Source organism: Hippocampus bargibanti, linkage group LG13 (assembly GCF_051943395.1).
Source record: "Hippocampus bargibanti isolate YZ-2025 linkage group LG13, ASM5194339v1, whole genome shotgun sequence".
Lineage (NCBI taxonomy): Eukaryota > Metazoa > Chordata > Actinopteri > Syngnathiformes > Syngnathidae > Hippocampus > Hippocampus bargibanti.
In genome coordinates, this window is record NC_142746.1 from 3,675,543 (window position 1) to 3,702,361 (window position 26,819).

The 26,819-nt window shown below is 40.3% G+C and overlaps 2 protein-coding genes across 2 annotated transcripts in view; both read right to left on the reverse strand.

Annotated features, from left to right (window-relative positions):
* Positions 1-255: 255 nt before the first annotated feature.
* Positions 256-13,716, reverse strand: ddx51 (DEAD-box helicase 51). Its single transcript, XM_089012534.1, has 16 exons — positions 13,583-13,716; positions 12,712-13,031; positions 12,453-12,610; positions 10,687-10,837; positions 10,461-10,606; positions 9,246-9,317; positions 8,040-8,146; positions 7,857-7,965; positions 7,643-7,785; positions 5,539-5,737; positions 5,344-5,459; positions 5,138-5,254; positions 3,750-3,851; positions 3,583-3,646; positions 1,015-1,149; positions 256-450 (listed from the first exon to the last, which is right to left on the reverse strand). Exons 1-16 carry the CDS (start codon positions 13,603-13,605, stop codon positions 427-429), a joined length of 1,986 nt encoding a protein of 661 aa, XP_088868660.1. The 5' UTR covers positions 13,606-13,716; the 3' UTR covers positions 256-426.
* Positions 13,717-16,307: 2,591 nt separating this feature from the next.
* Positions 16,308-26,819, reverse strand: part of piezo1 (piezo type mechanosensitive ion channel component 1 (Er blood group)) — a 106,864-nt gene continuing 96,352 nt past the window's right edge. Inside the window, 6 exon segments of the mRNA XM_089011746.1 lie at positions 16,308-16,660; positions 16,855-16,996; positions 18,740-18,929; positions 19,678-19,757; positions 19,861-19,983; positions 23,963-24,135. Of these exon segments, the coding sequence (XP_088867872.1) occupies positions 16,550-16,660; positions 16,855-16,996; positions 18,740-18,929; positions 19,678-19,757; positions 19,861-19,983; positions 23,963-24,135 (819 nt within the window). The 3' untranslated portion in view covers positions 16,308-16,549.

The following is a 26,819-nucleotide window of genomic DNA, read 5'->3' on the forward strand; positions in this document are numbered from 1 at the left end:
GTGTATATATCTATATAAATATGTGTATATATATATATATATATATATACACACATACATATATATACACATATTTACATAGATATATACACACTCATATTTATATATATATATATACATATATATATATATATATATATATATATACATATATATATATATATATATATATATATATATATATATATATATATACACACATACATATATATATATGGTATTGTAGCAGAGCAGTTGGGAAGGAGCACACATGACTGATTTAAAATCATTTATTAACCAATCAGTAATGAGAATGGGCAAAGCTGACAGCAAATAAAACAATAGTGTACTGTTGAATAATGTCCTCTATTTTGCATTCACATTTCATAACAAAACACTGCTTTCGATTCATGAAGCAATCTTCTGTCAGCTCACAAAAAAAGAGCATCATCTCCTGTATGCGTTTTCACCCTGCAAAAAAAAAAAAAAAAAAAAAACAGAAGGCGGCTGAGTGAGCAAGAGAATAAAGATGTTGGGAGAATCTTCTATCAAGTTTAACGATAGGTAACATCCGACTTACGACCGGCTCGACCACCCGTACTTACGACCACGACCCCCAGACCCTATATTTAAAATGTTAATTCTACGCCTGGCACCGCAACACGCTAGCAGGCTGGCAATGCGTACAACAATTTTGGCCAGCCAGCCAACATCTCACTCTCGCACAGCAATCGACCGTGTGATGGCACTAGAGGCGGGAGTTTGCGAGTCATTTAGCCTCCAAGTCTCTCTTCAACATTTTGAATGGATTTTGACTTACGACTATTTTGACTTACGACTGTTTCGTCGGAACGGTCTTAAGTCGGATGTTACCTGTATTTTGTTTTTGTGACAATTAATGTATATTTGCACTCAGAAATTAATATTGGATGACATCTTCAATTGTTTATGTTGGGGAGAATTTTTTTGTCCTATGTGGACCTTTTGACAGCCATTGTTTGTTCCATTGTTGATTGCACATTCATTAAATACTACCTTAATGACAATAGCAAGCTCCCGTAGCGTTAGTTCATATTGTTCTTCCAAACTCTTCAGGTTTTCAGATTTAATAATATGTTTTCGGATATCCAAACTCCCCGCTTCATTCACCATCTGAAGGAAGTTCTGCTCCTGAAAGAACAATATAAACTTGGATTCAGTCAGTTATTTGGATAACCCAAGGAGACAACTTATGGCAGTGGGTTGTATGCCCCAGAGAGGCTCAGGAAGCCTCGTGTTTTGGATTGGCTTTGCCTTTATTAGTCTCGCAGTGGAGAAATTTACATTTCACAGCAGCAAAGTGATGCAAGGAATGAAAGTAGAAAAACAAAATACATGAGCCGCTGGAAAGGCAGTCACCCTCGCGGCGCCGTCTTGAAGTCAAAAGAACCAAAAAAAAACTAAATAATAAAATGACAGCACAAAGACACATAGTCATTCATTCTTAAGCACTTTCTGTACCCTCTTTGTTACATGAAGCAGTTCTAGATGAAAGAGGAGAAGATCGTCTTTCCACCAGTGGAAAGACGCTTTTACGGGTAAAAGTGTCCTCTGTAACTGTCCAGACTAAACGCGACGAGGAAACACCCCATCGGGATGCTGTTTGCTTTTTGTTTCAGTCTTCAGAGGTGAGTGGGCATTTCTTCACGAGTCTCACCTGTCTCAAATCAGTCAGTTATGACCTGCTTTATAAGTGACTTCTGAAGTGACAAATTTGTCACCAAGGTAAGATATTTCGTTTGGGCTCAAAATGTCAATTATTGTGATCGGGTCGGGTCAGGCTGGACTGTATATGAAAACTATGTATCTCTCTTCGTCTGTGTAAGCTCTCAGTCATACAGGAGTGGTCCATCGATGAAAAGGTTTCTTCAGTCGTCATCTGTACTTCTTTGAAGGTGTCGGATGTTTCGCTTCTTATCCAAGAGGCTTCGTCAGCGAACTAAAGTGTTTTGCTGGTAGTTTTGGCCCTATGTAAATCCCTACTGTCCAGACGTGGCGGTGCCAGACTCTGCCATGATTGGTCCCTGCTCTCAGGTTGGGGGGAGCAGAGGACTACTCCCTGTGGCTACAATGATTACTTCTATTGTCCTGACTGATTACTTCTATTGTCCTGCTTGAGTATGAGGTCTACGACTGTCCTGATTGCCCCATTTCATCTGGTATCACCTCATCAGCATAACTAAGCCTATGTTGCCTAAGAAGTCGGTTGTAGGAATGATCCAAATTGAACCTCCATGCCGATTTAGTGAAGGGGTTTGCTGTTTTATGAAAATAGCTTCTTTTACTCCCCTTTCAAACCATCTATTTTCTTTTGCTAAGATTTTAACCTCATTGTCATCAAATGAGTGCTTGCTAGCTTTTATGTTTCTCTCTCTCTCGCTCTCTATGTCTCTCCCTCCCTCCCTGTCTCTCTTTCCTTCTCCTAAAGTGCTCACTTCTTAATGACGTACTGTTGCAGCAACATTGTTGTTGCTGTGGTATATGACTCAAAATGACGGACGACCTAACATTTTCCATCAACTCTTAAAAAACTGTCAATGATAGAAAATAGTTGGATAATGTAACCTCCACAGAAATATAAACGACGTAAATGTTTATACAGTCTTGTTTAACTTTCGTGACAAAGGCTTTCATTTGTTGTTATAAATCCTCTCGAGTCCTCACAAATTATGTGATTTTTCGGGTTTGCTTCGCGCTCGGGCCTGCATTGGTCGGGCTCAGGTCTGCTTTAAAACCCGCGGCCGGGTCAGGCTGGATTTTTTTGGGCCCGATCTTACCTCTAGACCTCTTATGCCTTTCATTTTCGGTTTTGATGAATGAAAGTCTTCACGTTTTAGTACGATGCTGATATCATGTGTGGTTGTTGGCTGTACGGACCGTTTTGTGAAAGGATCCGGGTTAAAATTTCACCGAATATCAATCGCTGAAGGAAGAAAACAAACCGGTTCTTTTGGCAATATGCATACACAGCATGGCAGCCAATCGGAAGCCTGCTTCGTGCTTCCGACTTTCCCGAGCATTATAAGGTTGTGCATTTACATATCATTTTCCAAAGTAGACGCACAGAACCTCAGCCCCAGAAGATTCAAAAGAAGCTAACAAAATTTATGACGCTACAAAACGTAAATGTATATTATCCTGTGACTATAAAGTGTCCTTGAGAGTTTTGAAAGGCGCTTAGAAAATGTATCATTATTAAAAGCATCGTGGAATGAGGAGTTCATGTGGCTTGTAGCAGACGACGCAACGTAAACATTGCATTGTGCCACATGCCGAACAGTGTATGGACAAACGACAACTAGAGCAAAATCATCAGAAAGGCATACTTACCATTAAGCAAGGGAGCATTTGAGGTAGGTACACCCTTAATACTTTGCAACAATGGATTTTTTTGCGATTAGTCGTCTTATTGTGTTTCAAGTTGTGAAAAATGGGGCAGGCAATTTTATGGCCGGGCAGGCAACTTTTGAGAGTTGTCTGCCCTGGTGTCCGCTAACTTTTTGTCATGAGTTTCAGACACTGCTTTTAACGGGAGATGCATGTATTAGCACGGATGTGTTCAACCTGTATTCCAAGCAGAAGGGTGAAGGCCAGGCCAGGTTTTCCAGCTCTTGCAGTTCTTCCAATTCTGAGACATGTTGGGGAAATTATAAAACCATTTCAGCATGAAAAAAGTAAAACAATTGAATGGAGGATTACTTTCACAGCATCATTAGCATGTGAGAGCTTACCTGTGAATGTATGTCCTGATGTATTGAGGGGCATCATAGTTCACAACACATTTGACACCAGGGATGTCAATGCCTCTGGCAGCTGCATCTGTGCTGATCAATCTTCGTATGCGAACGAAAGATGGATCGTTACTAAAGAGCATGTACATGTATATCATATATTGATCATTGAAGGTATGTCATATACAGTGATACTTAGACTTACAAACTTAATTGGTTCCCAGAGTGTGTAAGGCGAAAAGTGTGTACGTATCCCAAAAATTAATTTCCCATAGGAAACCACCAAAATGAAAATAATCCATTCCCAGGTCCCCATAAATCATAATTTTCTACTTCCTAATTTTCTTAGGCTTAAAACTACACAAAATATACCTTTATTTTATGTATAATAAATGTGCTATGGTATTATAATTAAAGAAATAAACTGTACTATGTAATAAATTAGTTTTATTTACCTTTGTGATGTCGTTGATGGCTTGATGGAATGGAGTGGTCGGTTTAATTAGCATTAAACACTTGATGAGGAACGTAACCCTCTTTCACCATCTTAAGGAATGATCCCTTGTAGGTGCTTTCTCTGCGATAATTTTACCCAGTTCCTCATAAATTGTGTTCTGTTTAGCTGGGTTGATAGCTTTTTGCATCAAGCGTACAGATGGCTTATGTGGGTTATTTGTGGAGCCTGATTGATGGGAAATTTTAACCTTGCAGTCTACAGTCTGCCTTTGAACTATCAAAGTTGAAACAAGTCCAAATTTCACTGTTTTCTATCCATTTTGTCACTCTCTCTCTGTTGTCTGCCTGTCTCTTTAATGTTTAAACCACATCCCGTCACTGCTGCATTCTTGACCAATCACGTGGCTTTAACCGACGTCTCGGGGCGGGGAATAGAGGACCAAAACAAGCCGGCTGCCATTTTCTTGTTCGGAGAAAGGGCTCATTCGCGAACGACACATCACTCATTGTGGCAACTCTGTGTGTATCCCGAAAAGTAGTTTGTATGCCAAGGTAAAATTTTCATAAATTTAACGTTTGTAAACCGAAAAGTTCGTAGGCCAATGGGTTTGTAAACCGAGGTATTACTGTAGTAGGTGGGAATGTTTCTTTTCATAATCTGTCTGGCAAAATAAAATATATGCTAAAAACCAGCGTTTTTCTGGTCAGTCACATTGCACTATGATTATTTTGAACAGCACTGTATGTGTCATTTGTGCCTAATTACACGAAAATATATCCTGAGAAACTGCTCTTTCAGGCAATCGGGATTAATAACGCATATAATAATTGACATTTTTTCATTTTGTCAATAGTCATGGTCGGAATCGAAAGACTAAATGTGGTCACGATGTTTTAACTCACACTGACTGACAAGTTTTGTGAATTCTTACAGGTGTATCTTTCCATTTTCAAATTCTTTCAGTGTCTTCTTTCTTTCTCTGGGAGATAGCCTTGAGGAGAACTCTGCAACTTGAACACCACCAAAGAGCTGTATCAGCAGGTGAAGTCTGATTCAAACAGATGGAAAGATATTCAGATACTAAATAGCATTGACACTTAACACTGACATACACATACAATAGTATTTTTCTCTAACCTGTGAGCTGTCATTTTGGAGTTAACAAAACAAAGAACGGGTCTGAGCTTCATGCCCAGGGTCAAATGAAGGATGATAAGAGGCTTTTTGCTGAGCGTACAGGGCAGATAATATTCCTGTGAAAACAACCAAACAAACACCCAAGTTTATTCGAAGACAAAGAATCCATTTGCTTCCATGTCCAAAAAAACTAACCGTCAGACTTTGGGGGAAGTCAAACTGCTCAGGTTCACGCAAATTCAAATTTGGCTCAGGAAACCTACAGCAACTTTCAGTCTTGGCAGATCTGAAAAGTCTTGGCTGATGGAGACCAAGCTGTTGTAATTTCTCTGGATTTTGGGTGAGTGTGGCAGAGAAAAGTAACTTCTGCAGTGGAATTTGAGGAGGAGACAAGCTGTAATGGAGAAGGTGAGTGATAGAGATTAGACAGAATAAGAAGTTAATCATATTTAAAAGTTTCATGCTTAGCTGGCCAACCTAACAAAAGGCGCAGATGGACTGAGGTCAATCTAAATTTAACAGACACAGCAAGTTAAACTGTCATCTTCATATAAGAGATCTGGCCTTGGACAGAATTTAGGACTTGGGAAACTCCTTTATCACCAGAGTAATTTACGACTTGAAACTCCTTCACAGGAAAAGCTCATTAGCCAGGTTACAAATGTATCAGTTCATGGGAAAGACAATGTTTTATTGCTTACAGCTGTTCGTGCTTTGAACTCAAGAGGTGTATTATAATCAAGAATCTATGTTTTACTAATGTATCACTTAAATTTGCATATACTCTCAATAAATAGCTTGGCAGAGGGCTGCCGAATTCAGGCGTCTGTCATGAATGGCTACGTCTCCTGCCGGCAGTAAAAGACAATCTTTCTGGGTTCGAGCCTTTGTCCACAGTGTCCGATCGAACATCTCTGATCTCAACCGTCAAAACAAAATATCAGAATGTGAACTTCATGATACACTAATTATCAAGGTATTGTGGGGCAATGAGCAAATAGTTCACATGCTGTATGAAAACTCATGAAGTGAATACAGGACATTGATAAAATCTTACAAGATTAAAAATATATCATTTAAAAAATAGCACCATGTTGTGTTTTTACATTTTACAGCAGTAAAATGGCCTTGGACAGTCATTTTATTGTCATGTGTCCCTATTGGCTCATGGGTAGAGAGTATCATAGTCCATGTCGATCACAATGCTGTGTTCAGCTGAAGAAAGTGAAATGTTTGTTTTTACGGACGTGAGCTGGTTTTCATATTGTAACATGGTAATGGCAATATTTTAATACCACACAGCCATCGTGATTGTTATTCAGGGATTAGAATGACAAATTTCATTCCGTTTCGTCATTTGGTTCCATTGTAATACACAGTTACATGTATTAAATTGTTTGAGCGCATGCATATCTATTTTTTTCAATTGCAATGTTTAGGTTACAGGCCACATTAAAGGACAACCGATGCCTCCCGATAAGTTGTGTCCATAATTTGTAAAATCACTTCAAATGACTTCTACTCAGTGTATTTTACAAGGATTCCACGGCATATAGCTATATTTTACGTTTTAAGACTCACGCTGAATATTCAGGAAGTCTTGTTTTCGAGTTGATGACGACGCCTGACGTGATGTCACGTCTGGAACGCCCCTTTGGGTCCTTTGTTTGGTCTGAAAACTTCGTGTTGATGGCGAAATTAGAAGGAAAAAACAAATAACACAATGGTGAATCGTTGTGTGTTGCACCAAGACTACTATTTGATACTAGCTGACACAAATTCCCAGCAGACAAATCAGCCCATTTTGAACGGAGTTTGGGCGCCATCTTGTGCATTTTCTGGCAGCTAGATTGGAGCCCAGATGCCTCAAAATGAGACGGAAGGACTTCTTTAATTGATTGCAAACATTTATGCTTTCCTCTTCAGAACTATTTGAATCATATTAATCACTGGATGAGTAACAAGAAAGCATCTTCTCCGAATCTTAAGCCATTATTTTGATTCTCGAGCAAGGCGTGACATCACAAACAAGGGGGTGGAACCTTCTGAAACTGAAACTGAGGTCATTTTGAAGTAGTTTTGGGACACTAAGTCATTTTTATTGCTGTTTTGCATTTGACTAAAAATATCAGCATGCATGTTTTAGGTATTTTAGATGCTATAAAACGTTTTTCTGATGTCAGTTAGGAAACAAAAAAATGGTGTCGGTTGTCCTTTCAGGGTTGATTTAAAAAAATGTTGTTATTTTCTATCCCCAAAATAGAAATAGTTATTACACGTCATGCCTTGAGTAACTCACCTAGCTGCTGTGACATACAAGTCTGATTTTTGCCTGAAGATGTTCTGTTGTCTCTGATCCACCGTTCCATAGGCTGCCTTTAATACTTGACTGAGCCAAGACTGACGCATACTGTCTATCATCTTGTCTGCCTCATCAATAATCTGTTCAAAATTATACAATAAATAAAAATAGAAGCTCAAAAAAAGCAAACACTTGAATTGCGGGAACATACAAGGAATCGTAGGTGATCCAGACACATCCCAGAATTCTTGTTGATATGATCAACGAGTCGACCGGGAGTGGCCACAACAATGTCAGCTAAGCAGCGTCTCATCCCGCCTCTAGAGAATAATGAAGAAATAAAATGGATTTGGCATCCTTACAGCTCTTAAGTGAGTTGGACTTTTAACATCACCTCTGTTCAGAAAGCAAAACCACCTCTGCCTCAAATGACTTCTGGCCTGTCAGCGTGACCACTCTCAGAGCAGTTCCCTCAGCGTATGTTGCAAAAACCTTGCTGACCTAGACAAAGGAAAAATAACAGTCACTTCATGTCAGTACAAATTCATCACTTAAGTGAGGCTCCTCAAAAAAAATCAGTCATTTTTAGAATTCATTTTTACAATCATCTCTTTGTTGTGCATTTTGTGCAATTCATGAAAAAAGCCATACTGTGATACCTTGGCTTATGAACTTAATTGGTTCCCAGACAGAGTGTGGAAGGCGAAAAGTGTCTCTCTCAAAAATTAATTTCCCATAGGAAACCATTAAAACGAGAATAATCAGTTCCCAGGTCCCCATAAAACATAATTTTCTACTTTCTAATTTTCTAAGCCTTAAAACTACACAAATATACCTTATTTTATATATAAATGTGGTATGGTATTATAATTAAAGAAATAAACTGTACTATATAATAAAGTCATTTTATTTACCTTTGTGATGGTCGATGATGGCTTGATGGAATGGAGTGACCGGTTTCATCAGCATAAAACACTTGATGAGAAACGTAGCCTTCTTCTTTCACCATCTTGAAGAATGATCCCTTGTCGGTGCTTTCTCTGCGATAGTTTTACCTTTTTCCTCATCAATTGTGTTCTGTTTAGCTGGATTGATAGCTTTTAGCATCAAGTGTACAGATGGCTTGTGCGGGTTATTTGTGGAGCCTGATTGATGGGATATTTTAATCTTGCAGTCTACACTCTGCTTTATCAAAGTTGAAACGAGTCGAAAAATTTCATTGTTTTCTATCCATTTTATCACTCTCTCTGTCATGTCTCTTTAATGTTTAAACCCCCCACTCACTGCTGCGTTCTTGACCTATCATGTGGCTTTAACCGAAGACTGGGGGCGGGGAATAGAGGCCAAAAACAGTCGCCTGCCATTTTCTTGTTAGGAGAACGGGCTCGTTCGCGAACGACATATCACTCATTGTGGCAGCTCTGTGTGTCTCCTGAAAAATAGTTCGTATGCCAAGGTAAAACTTTCATAAATGTAACGTGCGTAAATCTAAAAGTTCGTAATCCAAGGGGTTCGTATACCGAGGTATCACTGTACTTCCAAACATTGAAATATTTAGCCTCATTAATGTTATTGGTACAGAAAAACCTATGAAGAAGACCTGCTGGGCGAGCTCTTTGGTCGGTAACACAGCGAGGGCGCGAACTTCCCGTACAACCCGCTTCATCAGCACCTGATGGAAGAAGAACAGCATTGGTTTCCTCGAAGCTTGAGCAAAATAGATGTTGATGTATACATGACATTCTGATAGGGGGTGAAGCAAAAACACACTGCTTCCCTGGACCCACAGTAATAATAATAATAATAATAATAATAATAAATTTCATCTGAAGCGCCTTTCAAAGCTGTCAAGGACACTACAGTCACAGACAAGCATAGGTACTATAATAAATAAAATACAATCACAAATAGAATACAATAAATAAAATTCAGTTATAAATAGAAACAAGAGAAAGAGCTACACAGAAAATGCGATTCCAAATAGGTGGGTTTTGAGATGGGATTTGAAGGTGGGAAGAGAATCGATGTTAGAAATGTTGGGAGGAAATGAGTTCCAGAGTTTGGGGGGTGAGCAGCTGAAAGCCCTGTCCCCCATCGTGCTGAGACGGGTGGGGGGTGGGGGGGGCACAGAGGTGGAGGGAGGACGAGGATCTGAGGGAATGAGAGGGAATAGAAATTTGAAGGTCAGATAGGTATGGGAGGGAAGGTTATGGATAGCTTTAAATGTATAAAGAAGAATTGTAAAGTTGATTCTATATTTGTATATTTGACTGGGAGCTACAGTTCACATCATCCTCGCAAAACTACTGCTTTATCCACGCCCACCATCTGTCCAGAATCAGAATCAGAATAATCTTTCTTGGCCAAGTATGTAGAACACACAAGGAATGTGTCATTGGGAGACAAATGTGTATGAAAGGCAATCCTAAATCTGAATGGTACCTCTCAGGAACTACTGTGCGACAATGTTCAAAGTATCAAGCAGCACTAAAGTGATCAGTGGTAGATTCTCCGAATCTGAAGCCATTGTTTTGATTCTCGAGCAAGGCAAGACGTCTTGGCGTGACATCACGAACAAGGGGGCGGGACGTTCTGAAACTCGGTATCTCCCAGGTCATTTTGAAGTAGTTTTGAGACACTTTAAGTCATTTTTATTGGTGTTTTGCATTTGACTAAAAATATCAGCCTGCATGTTTTGGGTATTTTAGATGCTATCAAATGTTTTTCTGATGTCAGTTAGGAAACAAAAAATAGTGTCGGTTGTCCTTTTAAATGTACTGCATGGTGGAAGCAATTTTGCTTGTGGGAAGCTCACTTGTATTATCGGAATGACATAAGCCAGAGTCTTGCCACTGCCTGTTGGAGCGGAAACACAAAAATCTCTGAGTTTATAGCCAGCCTGTCCAATCAGTAGTCCATTATGTGCACCCTCCAAGATGGCTGGGATGACCTCTGTTTGCACTGTAGAGAAAGGTCACGTTAGCAACTTCGAGTTGTTAAGTATTAAACCTGTTCCAAACAAACTTCAAATTTCTCGTCACCTGGAAAGAAGTGTTGAATTCCGTGATCATGCAGCTTGTTTAGCAGCGACAAACTAAGTCCTCTGATGTCAGAACAAGGCACCAGTTTACTTTTCATGTCTTGAGGAATAACATCAGGCTGAGCCAGCCACTGAGGCAGGACCCTGTGAACCTGTGAAGCAGTCACACACCATTAGAAGTGAAAAGTGTGCCTACACACAGAATGGAAAGCTCTCCACAACAAGCACCCGAGAACAAGCCTGTCCTCCTAATAGGAAAATGCCAGCCGACTGTTTTTGTCCTCTATTCCGCGCCCCCAGTCTTCAGTTAAAGTGACATGATTGGTCAAGAACGCAGCAGTAAGGGGCGGGGGTTACAGACAGAAAGAGAGGCCGTTCTCCAAAAAACAAAATGGCGGCCGACTTTTTTTGTCCTCTATTCCCCGTCCCCAGTCTTCGGTTAAAGCCACGTGATTGGTCAAGAACGCAGCAGTTAAAGAGAAAGGTTTTGACTTTAGATTCTTAAAATGACATGCTTTGGAGTTTTACAGTAATTTACAGTACAGTGATACCTCGGTTTACGAACCCCTTGGCTTACGAACGTTACATTTATGAAAATTTTACCTTGGCATACGAACTATTTTTCGGGACACACACGGAGCGCCACAATGAGTGATGTGTCCGTCGCAAACGAGCCTGTTCTCCTAATAGGAAAATGCCAGCCGACTGTTCTTGTCCTCTATTCCGCGCCCCCAGTCTTCCGTTAAAGTGACATGATTGGTCAAGAACGCAGCAGTAAGGGGCGGGGGTTACAGACAGAAAGAGAGGCCGTTCTCCAAAAAACAAAATGGCGGCCGACTTTTTTTGTCCTCTATTCCCCGTCCCCAGTCTTCGGTTAAAGCCACGTGATTGGTCAAGAACGCAGCAGTTAAAGAGAAAGGCAGACGACAGATAGTGATAAAATGGAAAGGAAACTGTGAAATTTTGACACATTTTGATAGTTCAAAAGCAGTGTAGACTGCAAGGTTAAAATATCCCATAATCCAGGCTCCACAAATAACCCGAACAAGCTATCTGTACAGTTGATGCAAAAAGCTATCAACCCAGCTAAACAGAACACAATTGATGAGGAACAAGGTAAAATTATCGCAGAGAAAGCACCTACAAGGGATCATTCCTCAAGATGGTGAAAGAAGGCTACGTTCCTCCTCAAGTCTTTAATGCTGATGAAACACTCCATTCCATCAAGCCATCAACGACCATCACAAAGGTAAATAAAACAACTTTATTATATAGTACAGTTTATGTATTTAATTATAGTACCATAGCACATTTATTACATAAAATAAGGTATATTTTGTGTAGTTTTAAGGCTTGGAAAATTAGAAAGTAGAAAATTATGTTTTATGGGGACCTGGGAACGGATTATTCTCATTTTAATGGTTTCCCATGGGAAATTAATTTTTGGGAAACACACTTTTCGCCTTACGCACTCCGTCTCGGAACCAATTAAGTTTGTAAGACAAGGTATCACTGTACATACCTATAAGACAGCAAAGTTCTTGTGAAGGTCAAGTTAAGTCAACTTTATTGTTCAATGTGCAACATACAGCACAGATTAAAATTATTAACTATTAACCGCGTGAGAAAGAGGTAGATTGTAAAGACATACATACAGACAAAAGTGAAAGAAATGTGAGGATACTTTATTTTTTAATTTTACTACAAATTACAATTTGGAACATTAACACCCAAGATGCTTTAGTGAGCACCAACAACTCACTGTACCTTTTGAGCTGGTTTGTTTTCAAAGCCTCCCAGAACTGTGAAACTAGATGGAAAAGAAGAGTTTCCTGGGGTTTCTTTCGGGATATTAACTTCTGTCTCTCCAACCTCCCCATCTCTCCCAATGGGACTAGTCTCGGAAAGTCTGTCAATTATACAGTCTGAAAAGGAACAAACATACACATCTAATTGTGTTACAGTTAAAAAACATTGTAGACTTCTAGTGCTGAAAATGCTTGGTGATTAAAAAGCCAACACACACCTGACTGGATATTGTTTTCCGTCTCATTCCCAACCATGTCTTTCCTTTTCTCTTCATTGTCAACAGGCTCTGAATTATTATTAGTGGACACATTCTTTGATTTTTTTCTCTTACTTCTAGGGCTTTCTTGGCTGCTGACATTATCGACTTTCCTTTTTTTCCTAACATTAACATGATCTCCATGTGGTTCAGAACACTGTATTATTTTCTCAGTGGAACCTTGTGTCTGCTTCTCTTTTGCTTTTTGATGCAGCTGGGCAAGTAACGTGAGGGACCGGGACTCTTTTGACGTGCTTCCATCTAACTCGTCTCCAAAATACCTACGTAAAACAGACCAAAATATCAGTTATATTTAGTGTGTTTAAAAAACTTTAAAAAAGGCATATCCATTTTTAACAAGATGCGTAAAAGCTAAATAAGTTTAAAGTTGTCCTAGATCTGGATAATATGTTTTGAAAATGAGATTATGTGGCCCACCCCCCAAAAAGTATTTCTGATTTGATTTGTCTTATATTAAAAAAAAAGTGAGAGTATTTCCTTCAGCACAGCAAAATAGTAAACCCAAGAACAGGGGATGGCATTTAATAAACGACTCTATGAAGAACACGTTGTAACTATAGGAAAGTTCTAGAAAGTATAACTGACTCAGCCCACCCGAACGATTACCACGCGTCTATTGGGTGCAAATACGTTTAAAATACTAATTTCTAACCGAAATGAAACCCGGGATCAGTTCTAAATTTAAACCCAGGCACGTTTTGCGGAGAAATTTTCAATAAAGTGGATCACGTGTCACGAAGAGCTGAAGTTTGGTCAAACGAGGGAAGGACATAAAACACATTTAGTAAAGGTAAGCGGCCACCATTCCTACCTGTTTACTTGAAACAAAGCCATTATGTCTAAATGTATAATTTCGTGTTGTTTAACTGCTAAACTACGACTTCTTCCCGAGCGTCTTTTTCTTCCTAGTTCCTACTCATGCTTCATTGCGAATTTTAGATGACGATTAGAGAAATATTTTAGTACATTATCGCCTCCTACTGGACTGGAGTGTCGAAAGACCAGTGGGAGAATTAATATTACGACTACGACGACTACCACGACTACGACTACTACTACTACTAATACGAAGATTAATAATAATAATAATAATAATAGGCGGCCCGGTAGTCAAGTTGTTAGCGCGCTTCACAGGGCAGAGGTCGCCGGTCGCATCCCGCTCCGGCCTCCCTGTGTGGAGTTTGCATGTTCTCCCTTGGCCCGCGTGGGTTTTCTCCGGAACCTCGGAACCATTCCAAAAAACATGCATGTCAGGCAGGTGTGTGAGAGCGTATGGTTTCTTGTCACTTTGTGTCCTGCGATTGGCTGGCAACCAATTCAGGGTGTCCCCCGCCTGCTCAGACGGCTGGGATAGGCTCCAGCACCCCCCGCGACCCTAATGAGGAATATGCGGTACAGATAATAGATGGATAATCATAATAATAATGACATTATATCATTAATCGGTTTATCTTGAAATAAGTAATCAATGTATTCTGCACTTTAGTCGATGATGAGCGTCTCCTTGCAGACGTCACAGACTTTTGCTGCATTCTAGAAAGGTAACAAGTCAGACTTTTCTAACTCAGGACTGAGAAAAGTGGATTGTAGCGCCTATTTGAATTCTTGTTTTTACCGAGGAAATTTCCTTTCCTATTCTCGCAACCAAAATAAAACTCGAAGCACTTGAATGACAAGATCATTCTAATTCTACAAATGTTTGGAAATTTGTCTGGCCCTGTCCAAATATTTGCGCTTGTGCAGCAGTTAAGGAAGGAGCACACATAAGTGGGTGTAGACACGTGTTTATTCCAACAGCTAACAAGTGGATCTGGTTCCAACATCGAAAATGCAGTGAAATATAGTTAACCTAAACACGCCCCCTGCTGTGCACCTGCTGGGTGAGATGCCTGGTCCTAGTGCCCGCCAGACAGCCCACCGCCAGAACACCCAGAAGGAAAGTCAGGGTGAAAACTTTGCTGGGGGCTTGACCAGCCTGCCACAACAACTACTCAGTCCTTCATTCGGTGGTGCAGGTGAAGTTATTCGGGCAGGCGACCCGGATGAGACCTGAGTAGGAGAAAGACACTCAACCCTTGCATGCTGCAGTGAGGCTGGAGGTTTCGGAGGGCGTCCACGACGCGGGACCGGCAAAATGTCCTCGCCGGCAAAATGTCCTTGCCCGCAACTAAATGAGCTAATTTGAGTCTGTCTAATGAAATGCCTTTTCTTCACCCACCCATATCAAGAACAAAACTCTTCTCAGCGTGTCCAAGCACTCTAAACGGGCCAAGGTACGGTGGCTGGAGGGGAGAGCGGTGAGCATCGTGACGCACAAAGACAAATCGGGCTTACCTAAGAGCAGACGGAACGAATATTTTGGGGACGCAGTGGTGAAATGGTGCTGGAGTCAGGGGCTCTTCTGGCAAAAAGGGGAAAGAAGGTCCACCAAAAGCTTTAGACAGGACTTCACCGGGAACGTGGAGTGACTGACCAAGCACTAACTCTACCGGAACGACGTTAAGGTCTTCTTATGGGGCCGAAAGTAACCCGAGCAGGACCCATGGAAGATATACGACCAAGTTATCATCTGATAGCGCGGCCCGTAGCGCGGCTTTAATTGACCGGTGGAAACGTTCAGACATGTTAACCTGCGGGTGGTAGGCCATGGTGCGGTGTACCTGTACACCCAAGGACTGCGGCATAGCTGACCAGAGCTCGGACACAAACTGGGGCCCCTGTCCAAAGTGATGTCGGATGGCGTGCCGAAACGCGCGACCCAGGATGTCAGAAACGTGCGGGCTATATCTGCCGAGGTTGTGGAAGACAGGGGGACTCCTTCCGGCCACCTCGTGGTCAGATCGACCATAGTGAGGAAATGCATGCAACCCTGCAAAGGAGGGAGGGGCCCAACCAGATCCACATGGACGTGGTCAAATCTCCTGGCTGGAATCGGAAATGTTTCCAGGTTTGCCCGGGTGTGCCTGTCGACTTTGGCGCGCTGACATGCCACGCATGCAGCTGCCCACTTCCTGACGTCCTTTCGTAACCCGGGTCAGACAAATTTGGCCCGAAGTAGTTTGACTGCCGCCCGGACGCCAGAGTGTGAGAGGTAATGAATAGTATTATTGAACAGTATTATTATTCATATATATATAATAGTATATATATATGAATAGTATGAATAGTATCACAAATTCGCTGACGCCGCTCCTGCGGAACCACGGGACGAGTGCGAGCTGTAGACACATCGCGGATTACGTGGTACAGGGGATGAGAGACAATCTCTTTTCATCAATGGATGCTCCAGCTTCATGTTTGCTTTCAAAACTTAGCTTGCAGCAGACGTGTGCACATTTTCAGTATGACATCTCACATCCACAGGTGAAAAGGATACTTGGATCCTATGCTCTTTCATATATAACTGCTTCATACAACAAAGAGGGGGCAGAAACGTGGTGAAGATTAAATAATTAAGAAATAAATATTTTTTGTATATCACCTTGCTTCATGCTGATTGAATATTTCCACTAACACAAGCCAAGAACAGAACCAGGGGAAGAACATTATGTTTCATTTTACAGGATTGAATTGGGAATTTCTCCAATGTGAGACAAATAAAGGATATTTCATCTCATCTCAAGAACGGTGTGCCACGGCACAGTGTTATGCAAAGGGTTATTGTTTGACAAATACAAGTATAATCTTTATCAGTGGAGTTCTCAAAAGAAATGACACTTTTAATAAAACAGCTTTGCCTCTCAGTTGAAAACAACCAGTCCATTTGTCAGTGTGCGTTTTAGCGACGGAATTCTCTGGTCCATTTAATCATTGTTTCTGGTGATCGATAAAGGAAGATGAGTTTTGAATAAAGCTCCTCTTCCAGCTCCAGCTCTCCATTCTCACGCACCTGAAATGAAATTCATAGGTGTCAGTTTGAGTGGGATAGTTTCAAATGTATTTTTTTGAACAATGATTTCATGTGCTGGACATATTTTGTGTGAAAAAAAATATGTGAAAGAAAATCAGAGGTTTAAAATAATTCAGATTTTAAAAATGTATTTGATTCCAGGGCCAGAGCCACTGTAATACAAGATTACTGACCAGGAATATGTCCATACAAAGCTTCAGTAAACGGTCCACACAAGGAAGCTCCTCAAACATGATGGAGTGAGAGATCTCACTGAAGAAGCCTCGTACAAACTTGCCAATGACCAGGACTACAGACACATACAAACCCATGATCCTAGAAAGACGGCACAGAAAAAGGGAGAATCATGTCAACAACCAAAATGAACATAATGTCGAAGGTCTGTCAACATGTCAAGTCTAATTTCTTTCAATCCCAGAGATAAACACAGTATCCTGTATCCATAAATATATCAATTGCAGTTCTCAAAATTTTTAATTATTAGCGGTTTAAAGTGCCCAATGTAAGAAAATCCATCTGTCCATTTTCCTGTCCGATGTATCCTGGAACCTATTCGAGTCGTCTTTGGGGAGTAAGTGGGGGACACCAGGAACTGGTTGCCAGTCACTCGCAGGACACACACAGACGAATAACCATCCTCACTCACACTTGCACCAATTAATGAATATACAATATAGTATTGTATTGTATAAATATATACAATTTAATTTTTGAATTAACTGTGACTAATAATTTCCTCCACCGTATTGACATATTATTTTGTTACCGTGGTCATTTGTTACCACAATGTTATAAATGAAATGTATTATTATTATTATTATTATTATTATTATTATTATTATTATTATTATTATTATTATTATTATTATTATTATTATTATTATTATTATTATTATGACTAACGACTGGCCTGATTGCCCCACTTCCTCCGGTATCACCTAATCAGTATTATTAATCCTATGTTGCCTAAGTAGGCTGTTGTACGAACGATCCAAATTGAATCTCTTAGTGAAGGATTTCGATGTTTGATGAAAATCGCTTCTTTTACTCCCCTTTCAAACATCTATGTTCTTTTGCTAAGATTTTAACCTCATTGTCGTCAAATGAGTGGTTGCTAGCTTTTAGGTGCATATGTACTGCCGATTGAGGCCCACTAGTATTATCCCTGCAATGTTGATAAAGCCTTTTTTTGAGAATTTGTTTAGTCTCCCCAATGTACTGATCTTTACAATTTTCATTCTTATAATGTATTGAATAAACTACATTACTTTGTTTTGGATGCACTAATTTTTGCATTAAAGTGTTGATCGGTTTGAAATAAGTTGGAATTTTGTGTTGCCAAAGGACTTTTTGGAGTTTTTCAGAAACTCCTGCAATGTAAGGTTCTGCTCCTCCTCTCCTTTTAGTATCTTCAGAATTATTGCTTTCATTTCCTATTCTTTCCTTTTGACATTTGTTAAAAAGACCACTGAGAGTAACCACAGTTTGTGAGTGCTCTCCTGATTGTCACGGTTTGCAAGGTGGTGATGGCGGTTGTGGATCCCAAAAAGCAGGCAGGAGGGAGCAGGAGGTTGCGTTTGACAAATTGGATTAAAATAAAGTCAACAGGAACAAAATCTAAAAAGTTAAAATCATATGAACAGAAAAATACAAAGTATCAAAAGAAAACCAAGAGTAAAAGTCCGCCAAGGATAAACAAACACATGCACTGCATACAATGCATACAATGCATACAATTACATACAAAGCATACAACAATGACCCAACAGCGAATGGTCGCGCCGGGAGTCCTTTTGAGTGTCACTGATTGGGAACGACCAGCACCTGCGAGGCAGCAGGCAGGAATGACAGAGCTACCTGTTGGTCACCAATCCGAACGTGGCAGTCCGCCACTGATCGGCACGACCAGCACCTGTGCAGGTGCAGGCGGGGCCGACAGCGCCACCCGTTGGTCGCCATATAATATTATTATTATTATTATTATTATTATTATTATTATTATTATATAAATTCTATCATTATTCCTATGTACACGCTGTGTGAGTATGGTTTCCTCACCCATATCCAGCCAGGAAGCCAAGACTGGGTGGACTGACTTTGTCATTGAATATGATCATGGACAGGACCCCACAAGTTGATGGGGCACAACCTTCAATGGCAATGTCCCACCATTCCTGTTTCCCACTGAAGTTCAGTGAATTGTCGTTCATCAGGCACAGGGTTATATTCTGGTACCCTTCACCATGTCCTAAAATAAATAAACAACAATGTTAAAATAGACTTTCTTTACTTTCAGCTCTAATGATGCTAGTGCAATTAGATCCCTGATTTTGTAAGGCACAATTTTACCCATTCACAATAACCGGATGTTGTCTGTCTGTCTTTCTGTGTGTGTGTGTGTGTGTGTGTGTGTGTGTGTGTGTGTGTGTGTGTGTGTGTGTGTGTGTGTGTGTGTGTGTGCGTGCATGCGTGTGTGTGTGCGTATGGACACACACATGTTTACATAACGTAACCCACAGGTGTCAAAGTCAAGGCCCGCGGGCCTAATCCGGCCCGCCACATCATTTTTTTAGGTCCGCGAAAGCAAATCAAACGTGTTAAATTCCATGATGATTGCTAAAATCTGAGCCAAAATTTCATATTTTTGGATGTCAACCACAATAAAAGTCATTATTGTTCACTTCAGATTTGAAAACAAGTTATTCATTAATTTGCTGTGTGCTCTATATGTAATATTTGAAGGGATTTAAACATTGTAATGGGTTCCCCAAATTCATAACGGCCCTCGAGAGGAAACCATAACTACAATGTGGCCCGCGGCAAAAAATGACTTTGACACCCCTGACGTAACCCCAGCATCTACTGTAACGCCTTATAATCCGGTGCGCCGTATATATGGAAAAAGTTGTAAAATATGTCATTCATTGAAGGTGCACCTTATAGTGCGGAAAATACGGTACTTGTGCACAGAATTGAAATACATTGTTTTTCCTTACCTTCATATAGTTGAGTGGCTGGTCTGGCCTCTGCTCCATTTGGGGCACGGATATAATTTGGAAACATATTTGGAACATGCCTAGAAAAAAAGACAAATACAATCTGACAGTAAATTGGAGCTGTATTCAAATTAACCTTAAAAAGCTAACAAATACATTTTACATTTTCAATGCAAAACCTACACTGGCTTAGTGCGATTACCAAGCAGAAGAGAAGCTAGGTCGGCTCTGACAGGATTCGTAGGTTCCAGGTCAACAGAATGTTTGGCAAACGTGTGCTCCACAGTGCCTCCTTTTCCCAGATCCCTGTTCAGGGGGAAATTCAAAGATTAATCAACCAAAAAGGAAAAGGCTATGTAAGGGTATTGGGATTGAAGCTCAGACGTGTATATTTATAGACATATTAAAGATGTTTCTTTTTCAGTGGCATGCAGTCAGGGGAGGCAGGTGAGGCCGTGCCTCCCCTGTCATCATGGAAAAATCAAATGAAAAAATTAAATAAACAGTTATATTTATTTAGTGATTTGTACTTTAAAGTTCTTCCCCATTTAACTTCACCATTTTGGATTTTTTTTTAAATCGCTGAATTTTCACATTTGCCGTTCAAATACTAAGTAGAGACGAGCGGTGAGGCAGCAGCCAGCTGAGCCTCACCATGGATTGCGCAATGACTATGCCAACTGTGCTGGCTTGCTCTGCAGTGAGACCGCATTGCTGTCCCTCTGCATATCGCTATTAAAGTGTTCAAATACTTTTAGTATATGAGCTAAATGTCTACAGTTTAGCTGGTGTATATAATGTAGAGTCACTTTACATTATAAACACTATACTACACTGTTTATTTTATTTTTATCAAAACTGTGTGCATGGATGAGGCACACAGTTCTCCTGCCTCATGACAGGGGGCGCTGGTGATTACAGATTCTTCTTGCGCCTACTTGGCTGCAGAATAATAGAATTAGTGAGAGCAAGCTACAGTAAATAGTTAGCAAGTTAAGTGCAACCATCCAGTCATTTTTTTCGTGTTGCTTGGCCTTATTTTCAGAATGGATGATTACATATCTAAATTGAAAGAAATAGAGAGACTTTTAAAAAACTGAAGAAAGATAAGGAAGGCTTCTACAAAGAAGTTATCGATGCCTTTCTTCAGAAGGAGCGGCGCATGGACTTCATTTATAAGTAAAGGTAACACGATAATCACGTTTTTTTATTCTTTTTTCTATGCTACAGTTTATATAAAGAATGCTGACATGGCATTTTAAACAAAACATGTTTGCTGTTGCCAATCAAATGGTGAATAAACTACTCTAGAGAGTTCATATGTTTGTAAATCTGACTGTGATGACGTCAGTGCCTCACCAGCCATGAACCTCACCGCACGTCACTGTTCTTTTTCTTTTTTTACAACAACAAAAAATGCAGTGACAGCGTGTGCATTAAAAAAAACTGCTGTTTACAAACATTTGTTGGTCCGTGTGACCAATGTTTGCAAGTATACCATTCTTAATCCCAAATACATTTTATACATATTCCTGAACTGTGTAAAAAAATGAATTTAGCCACATCATCCATCCATTCATTTTTGACCACTTTGGTCACAGAGGCAGAATCTTCAGCATTGAAGAACTCTCTCTCTTCAGGCATGTCTTTCAACTCTTCTGATGGGATCCCAAGGTAAAACATATCATATTTTTCACACTAAAGGTGCACTGGATTATGAAAAAAACATTTTTAGATTGTTGAAGCTACATTCTTTAAGGACACCCGACACCTCTGGACAAGTTGTGTCCATAATTTTTAAAATCACTTCAAATGACGCATATAGCTATATTTTACGTGTTAAGACTCGCACTGAATATTCAGGAAGTATTGTTTACGAGTTGATGACGATACCAAAAGTGAGGTCACAAAGGGAACGCCCGTGACCGAGAAAGCGACACACAATGCATTTTGGGTACTTTGTTTGGTCTGAAAACATCGTGTTGATCCGTGTTGATGTCGAAATTAGAAGGAAAACTACATAAATAACGCACTGGTGAATCGTTGTATGGTGCAGCCAATTGCGTTAACACATAAAGAATGTGTAAATTTACACAAATTACCAGCGGACAAATCAGCCATTTCCAACGGAGATAGTGCGCCACCTTGTGCATTTTCTGGGCGCTACATTGGAGTCCAGACGGCTCAAATTGATACGGAAGGACTTCTTTAATTACAGTAAAGTCTCGTTATATCGATATCGGATATATCGATAGTCCCGGTTATATCGATACTATTTCTATGCACGCACGGAGAAAATTACATGCAAACAGGGTCGGATATATCGATAGTCCCGGTTATATCGATATTTTTTCGGACTCCCTTGAATATCGATATAACGAGACTTTACTGTAATTGCAAACATTTATGCTTTCCGCTTAAGAACTATTTGAATCATCTTCATAACTGGATGAGTAACAAGAAAGCATCGTCTCCAAATCTGAACTCTCTGAAGCCATTGTTTTTATTCAGGAGCAAGGCAGTTTGTGAAGGAGTATCCTGGCGTGACGTCAGGAAATAGGGGGCGGGACATTCTGAATCTGCCCAGTTCCGACCTCAATTTGTGGCAGTTTTGGGACACTTTAAGTCATTTTTATTGGTGTTTTGCATTTGACTAAAAACATCAGCATGCGTGTTTTGGATATTTTAGATGCGATAAAAGTTTTTCTAATGTCAGTTAGGAAACAAAAAACTTTAACACTACTACTACTACTACTACTACTACTCCTACTACTACTAATAATAATAACAATAATAATAATAATAATAATAATAATAATAATAATAATAATAATAATAATAATTAATAATAATAATAATAATAATAATAATAATAATAATAATACATTTAATTTCTAAGCACCTTTCAAAACTCTCAAGGACACTTTACAGTCACAGGATTTTTTGTGCGGGTGAGCAGCGGCCGCCATTCGCGCCAGCGTTCACTCTACCCGGAAGTTGACACAGCAGCAAAGTTAGAAAAGGAAGAGGAAAGGAAAGAAAGGAAACACAAAAAAACCCTAAATAACAAATAACATGACAACACAAAGACAAAGAGAGTCATTCATTCTTCAACACTTGCTGTACCCTCTTTGTGACATGAAGCAGTTCTAAATGAGAGGAGAGGATCAAAGCATCCGTTTCAGCAGTGGATCATGGATAGTGTTTATATATTAATTATATTCTTGATAAAATCAATAACAATTTACAAACATTACGGAAAACAGTGCAGTTCTGAAAATGTAGCAAGTGCAAGATGAAAAATACCAATATGATGTGAATTAAAGACATTATGGTGATACTTGGAGTGCTCTGTATAATTTTAAATGATAACTATATCCAAAACAAACATGCGGATCGAACCTCTAAAGATGGAGGACACTGATTTGCTGTGGCGACCGCTTGAAGGGAAAAGCCGAAAGGAAAAGAAGATTCAAGTATTATTTATTAAGAAGCCACGCAGAAGTGTTATGAATTTAATTGTCATGCACAGCAAAAAACGGTGCTTAATTTATTGCCCCAATGATGTGAAATATTTCAGATACATTCCTGTATTTTGTGACAATCTGACACATGCACAAATACTTATGTCACGATGAGATCGAAGTTTGGATAGAGACAGAAACAACTTACAAACACCTTATCTTACAAACTTTTCGTCTTACAAACGTCAAATTTATGAAAATTAAACCTTATAATAAGCGCTATTTTCATAATACACACCCACCACGGCTGGCGGAGTGATCTTCGGCGGAAGCACACGACCGAACAGCGACCATCAAAAAGGTAAATAAAACTTTATTTTACAGCACAGTTTATTTCTTTAATTACAGTCGTCATGTAATGCCCCTCTCTTTCCAAACAGCAATTCCCTTTGACCTTCGACCTCCAACGCCATTCCATCAAGCCATAAATGACCATTAAATATGTAAATAAATACAATGATACAATGCAGTGTATTTCTTTCATTACAATACAATAGCACATTTATTATACATAGAATAAGGTATGTTGTGTGTAGTTTTTTAGGCTTATTTAGTTGAAAAGTATATTTTATGGAAACTCGGGAACGAATTATTCCCATTTTAATGGTTTCCTATGGGATTTTTTTCTTTAGATACACACTTTTCGCCTTACACATTCTGTCTGGGAACCAATTAAGTTCATAAGTTGAGGTCTCACTGTACATTGAATTTACTGTGTAACATTTTGTGAAAAGTTGTGAAAAGAAGTGAAAATATTTTACCTTTGGAAATTCCAAGACAGACGCAATGTTAGATGAGAAGGACTTCCGAGCAGTTCTTTTATGACTTCCTGTCTGCTGGGTGGACTTATTCTCCACACTGAGCCCGAACTGCCTTCAATCATGGCTGTAACAACATCCTCATAACCATAAAGTGAAATGAACTGCATGGCCACCTAAAACAAATTTAAAAGAATGTGAACAACAAAATAAAACCCAATACTGACTTAAAAAAATAAGATTAAGAACATATGTGTGATGTGATGTGGAACAGTTCCATCTTTGCATTTAGGACGCTTTCATAAAACAGTGTTAAAACAGAATATGTGTTCTTTTCCGGTGTCTTCTGTTGTATACATACAGTAAAGTCTCGTTATATCGATATTCTCGGGAGTCGGAAAAAATATCGATATAACCGGACTATCAATATATCCGATCCTGTATGTAAATTTTCTCCTTGCGTTCATAGAAATAGTATCGTAATAAGCAGTACTATCGATATAGCCGATATCGATATAACGAGACTTTACTGTAATAGAGATTAGACTGAATAACAAGTTATCATATTTAAAAGTTTCATGCTTAGCTGGCCAATCAAACAAAAGGTGCAGATGGCCTGAGGTCAATCTGAGTTAACAGACACAGCAAGTTAAGCTGTCATTTTCATCTAGGAGAGCAATTTACGACTTAAAACTCCTTCACAGGAAGAGCTCATTAGCCAGGTTACAACTTTATCACTTAAATTTGCATATACTCTCAATAAATAGCTTGGCAGAGGGCTGCAGAATTCAGGCGTCTGTCATGAATAGTTGCGTCTCCTGCCGGCAGTAAAAAAACAATCTTTCTGGGTTCCAGTCTTTGTCCACAGTGTCGGATCGAACATCTCTGACAATACAGTAATTGTTGTCTACTTTCAAGTGAATAAAAGTGCTTCATATAGTTCCCTCGTTTACCTACTAATGACTCAGCATCATTTGAGCCAATTCTCAGTATCTTGATTAAGGACATTGAGGGTTCAGGACTCACACAACAGTGCAATAAGGTAAAAATGTTGTGGTTAAAATATATATAGCCATATAGCGCCTCGGTTCGAGTTTAAAATGTGGGGTTATTAGATGATGGCTCTTTGTCATCATTTGATGGAGATGGCTGCTAAAGATCACTTTATGTATGTTATATACATGTGCATCAAATTCACTGTCTGTGTGACATAATTATTACTATCATTACAAATGTCCACTTTATGCTTCATGTTTCAAGTGGGGTTAAATTAAAGTCAAATATTTATATTGTTACGCTACAAAATTGCAGATCCACTAGGGGCTCATATTATCATTGATTGGTTGCATGACAATTGAAATGTAAAATATATTTTATGCTTGTGTTTTTATTTGCATAAAACATTTATTGTCACGTCCCAAACAAAGCGGAGCGAAGTAAGTAACACATGAAAACAAATATATTTCTTTCATTGGGTAATAAAAGTGTTTTTTTTAAGTGCATGCAAAAATGTCACAATCTTTCTGTGAATGGCCCTTGTTTAGACAGCTGGTCTTAGGTAAAACAAATCTAAAAAGCCACAGAAAATCTTGCAAGAGTCTCAACTAAACTCAACTGTGTTGATAGTGTCACATCCTCGTTGACGCCAGGAGCATGCCCCTGCCCTCCCTTCCTCCGCTGCTCCTTGGAGCGGGCCCCTCCCTTCCTGGCTCTCCTGACTCACGCACCTGTTCCCCATTTCCTTAATTGTGCCTTCTGGCTATAAAAGCCACCCTTACCGTGCAGTTGTTGTCGTGTAATCCTGGAAGTCCCCCGTCACCCTTCCGCACGCAGGTCTGTTTATAGTCATCTACCTTCCTTGCTCTCGACGTTCTGTTATGTTTGATGTTGCTCAGTAAAGACTCTTTATTTTAATCACTGTCTCCACTGTGGATCCGATCCCCACTACCTTCCGGCGTCCCTCGAGTCTTGTCACCACTCCTCGAGCGGACGTGACATAATACACCGACCAACTATGGATCTCGCCGGTGGCGACAAATTCGTATCTGCCTTAGCTCATCAGGCGGAGCGTTCGAGCCAGCTGACGCAAGCGATCGCGGAGAAGCCCCACATCGCGTCCTTGCTGGCTCAGCGCCTACAGGAGGTCGAGACACGACTCGCTACCCTGACGGCCACCTCCTCCCCCCCCCGTGAGTAGTCGCGAGCCCTCACTGCCTGTCGGCCCGTGAAACTCCCAAGCTTTACGGGCGCTAGTGGATTCGGGGGCGTATGGGTGCTTCATCGACCCCCAACTGGCCGAATCATTGGGCTGCGACTTCGAGATTCTCCAGACCCCCAAGGAGATTCTCGACCTTGATGGTCGACTACTGGCCAAGGTTACCCGCATCACGGCACCACTGAAACTCTTCATGGGTAACCATGTGGAACATCGACAATTCCTGGTAATGCCCTCCCGCAACATGCCGTTAGTACTGGGCCTCCCTTGGCTAAGTACCCATGACCCTTCCATATCTTGGGAGGGTCCCACCATACAGGGTTGGAGCCCCTACTGCTATGCCAATTGCCTACGGTCGGCTACAGCAGGGCGAGACCCCTCCCGCGGTGGCCCGCCCGAAGAGATTTGTCTCGAGGGCGTGCCACATTGTTACCATGACTTGCGGGCGACGTTCAGCAAGGACAACGCGCAATCCCTGCCACTCCACCGGCCGTATGACTGCGCCATTAAACTGCAGCCAAGGGCTCCACTACCAGACTGCAGACTCTACCATATCTCACACCCGGAACAAGAAGCACTGAGCGCATACATAGACTCTTCCCTTGCGGCGGGACTTATCCAACCCTCGCGTTCCCCGCTCGGCGC

What these genes read in the sequence shown, in the direction of transcription:
- ddx51 (XM_089012534.1), bottom strand. Translation starts at nt 13,605, where the DNA reads ATGGCTTTGTTTCAAGTAAACAG. An exon ending in AAAACAAACCAGCTCAAAAG is followed by an intron (nt 10,838 to 12,452) that starts GTACAGTGAGTT and finishes ACTGCTTCACAG; the next exon opens with GTTCACAGGGTCCTGCCTCA. An exon ending in GTTTTGCTTTCTGAACAGAG is followed by an intron (nt 7,966 to 8,039) that starts GTGATGTTAAAA and finishes ATTATTCTCTAG; the next exon opens with AGGCGGGATGAGACGCTGCT.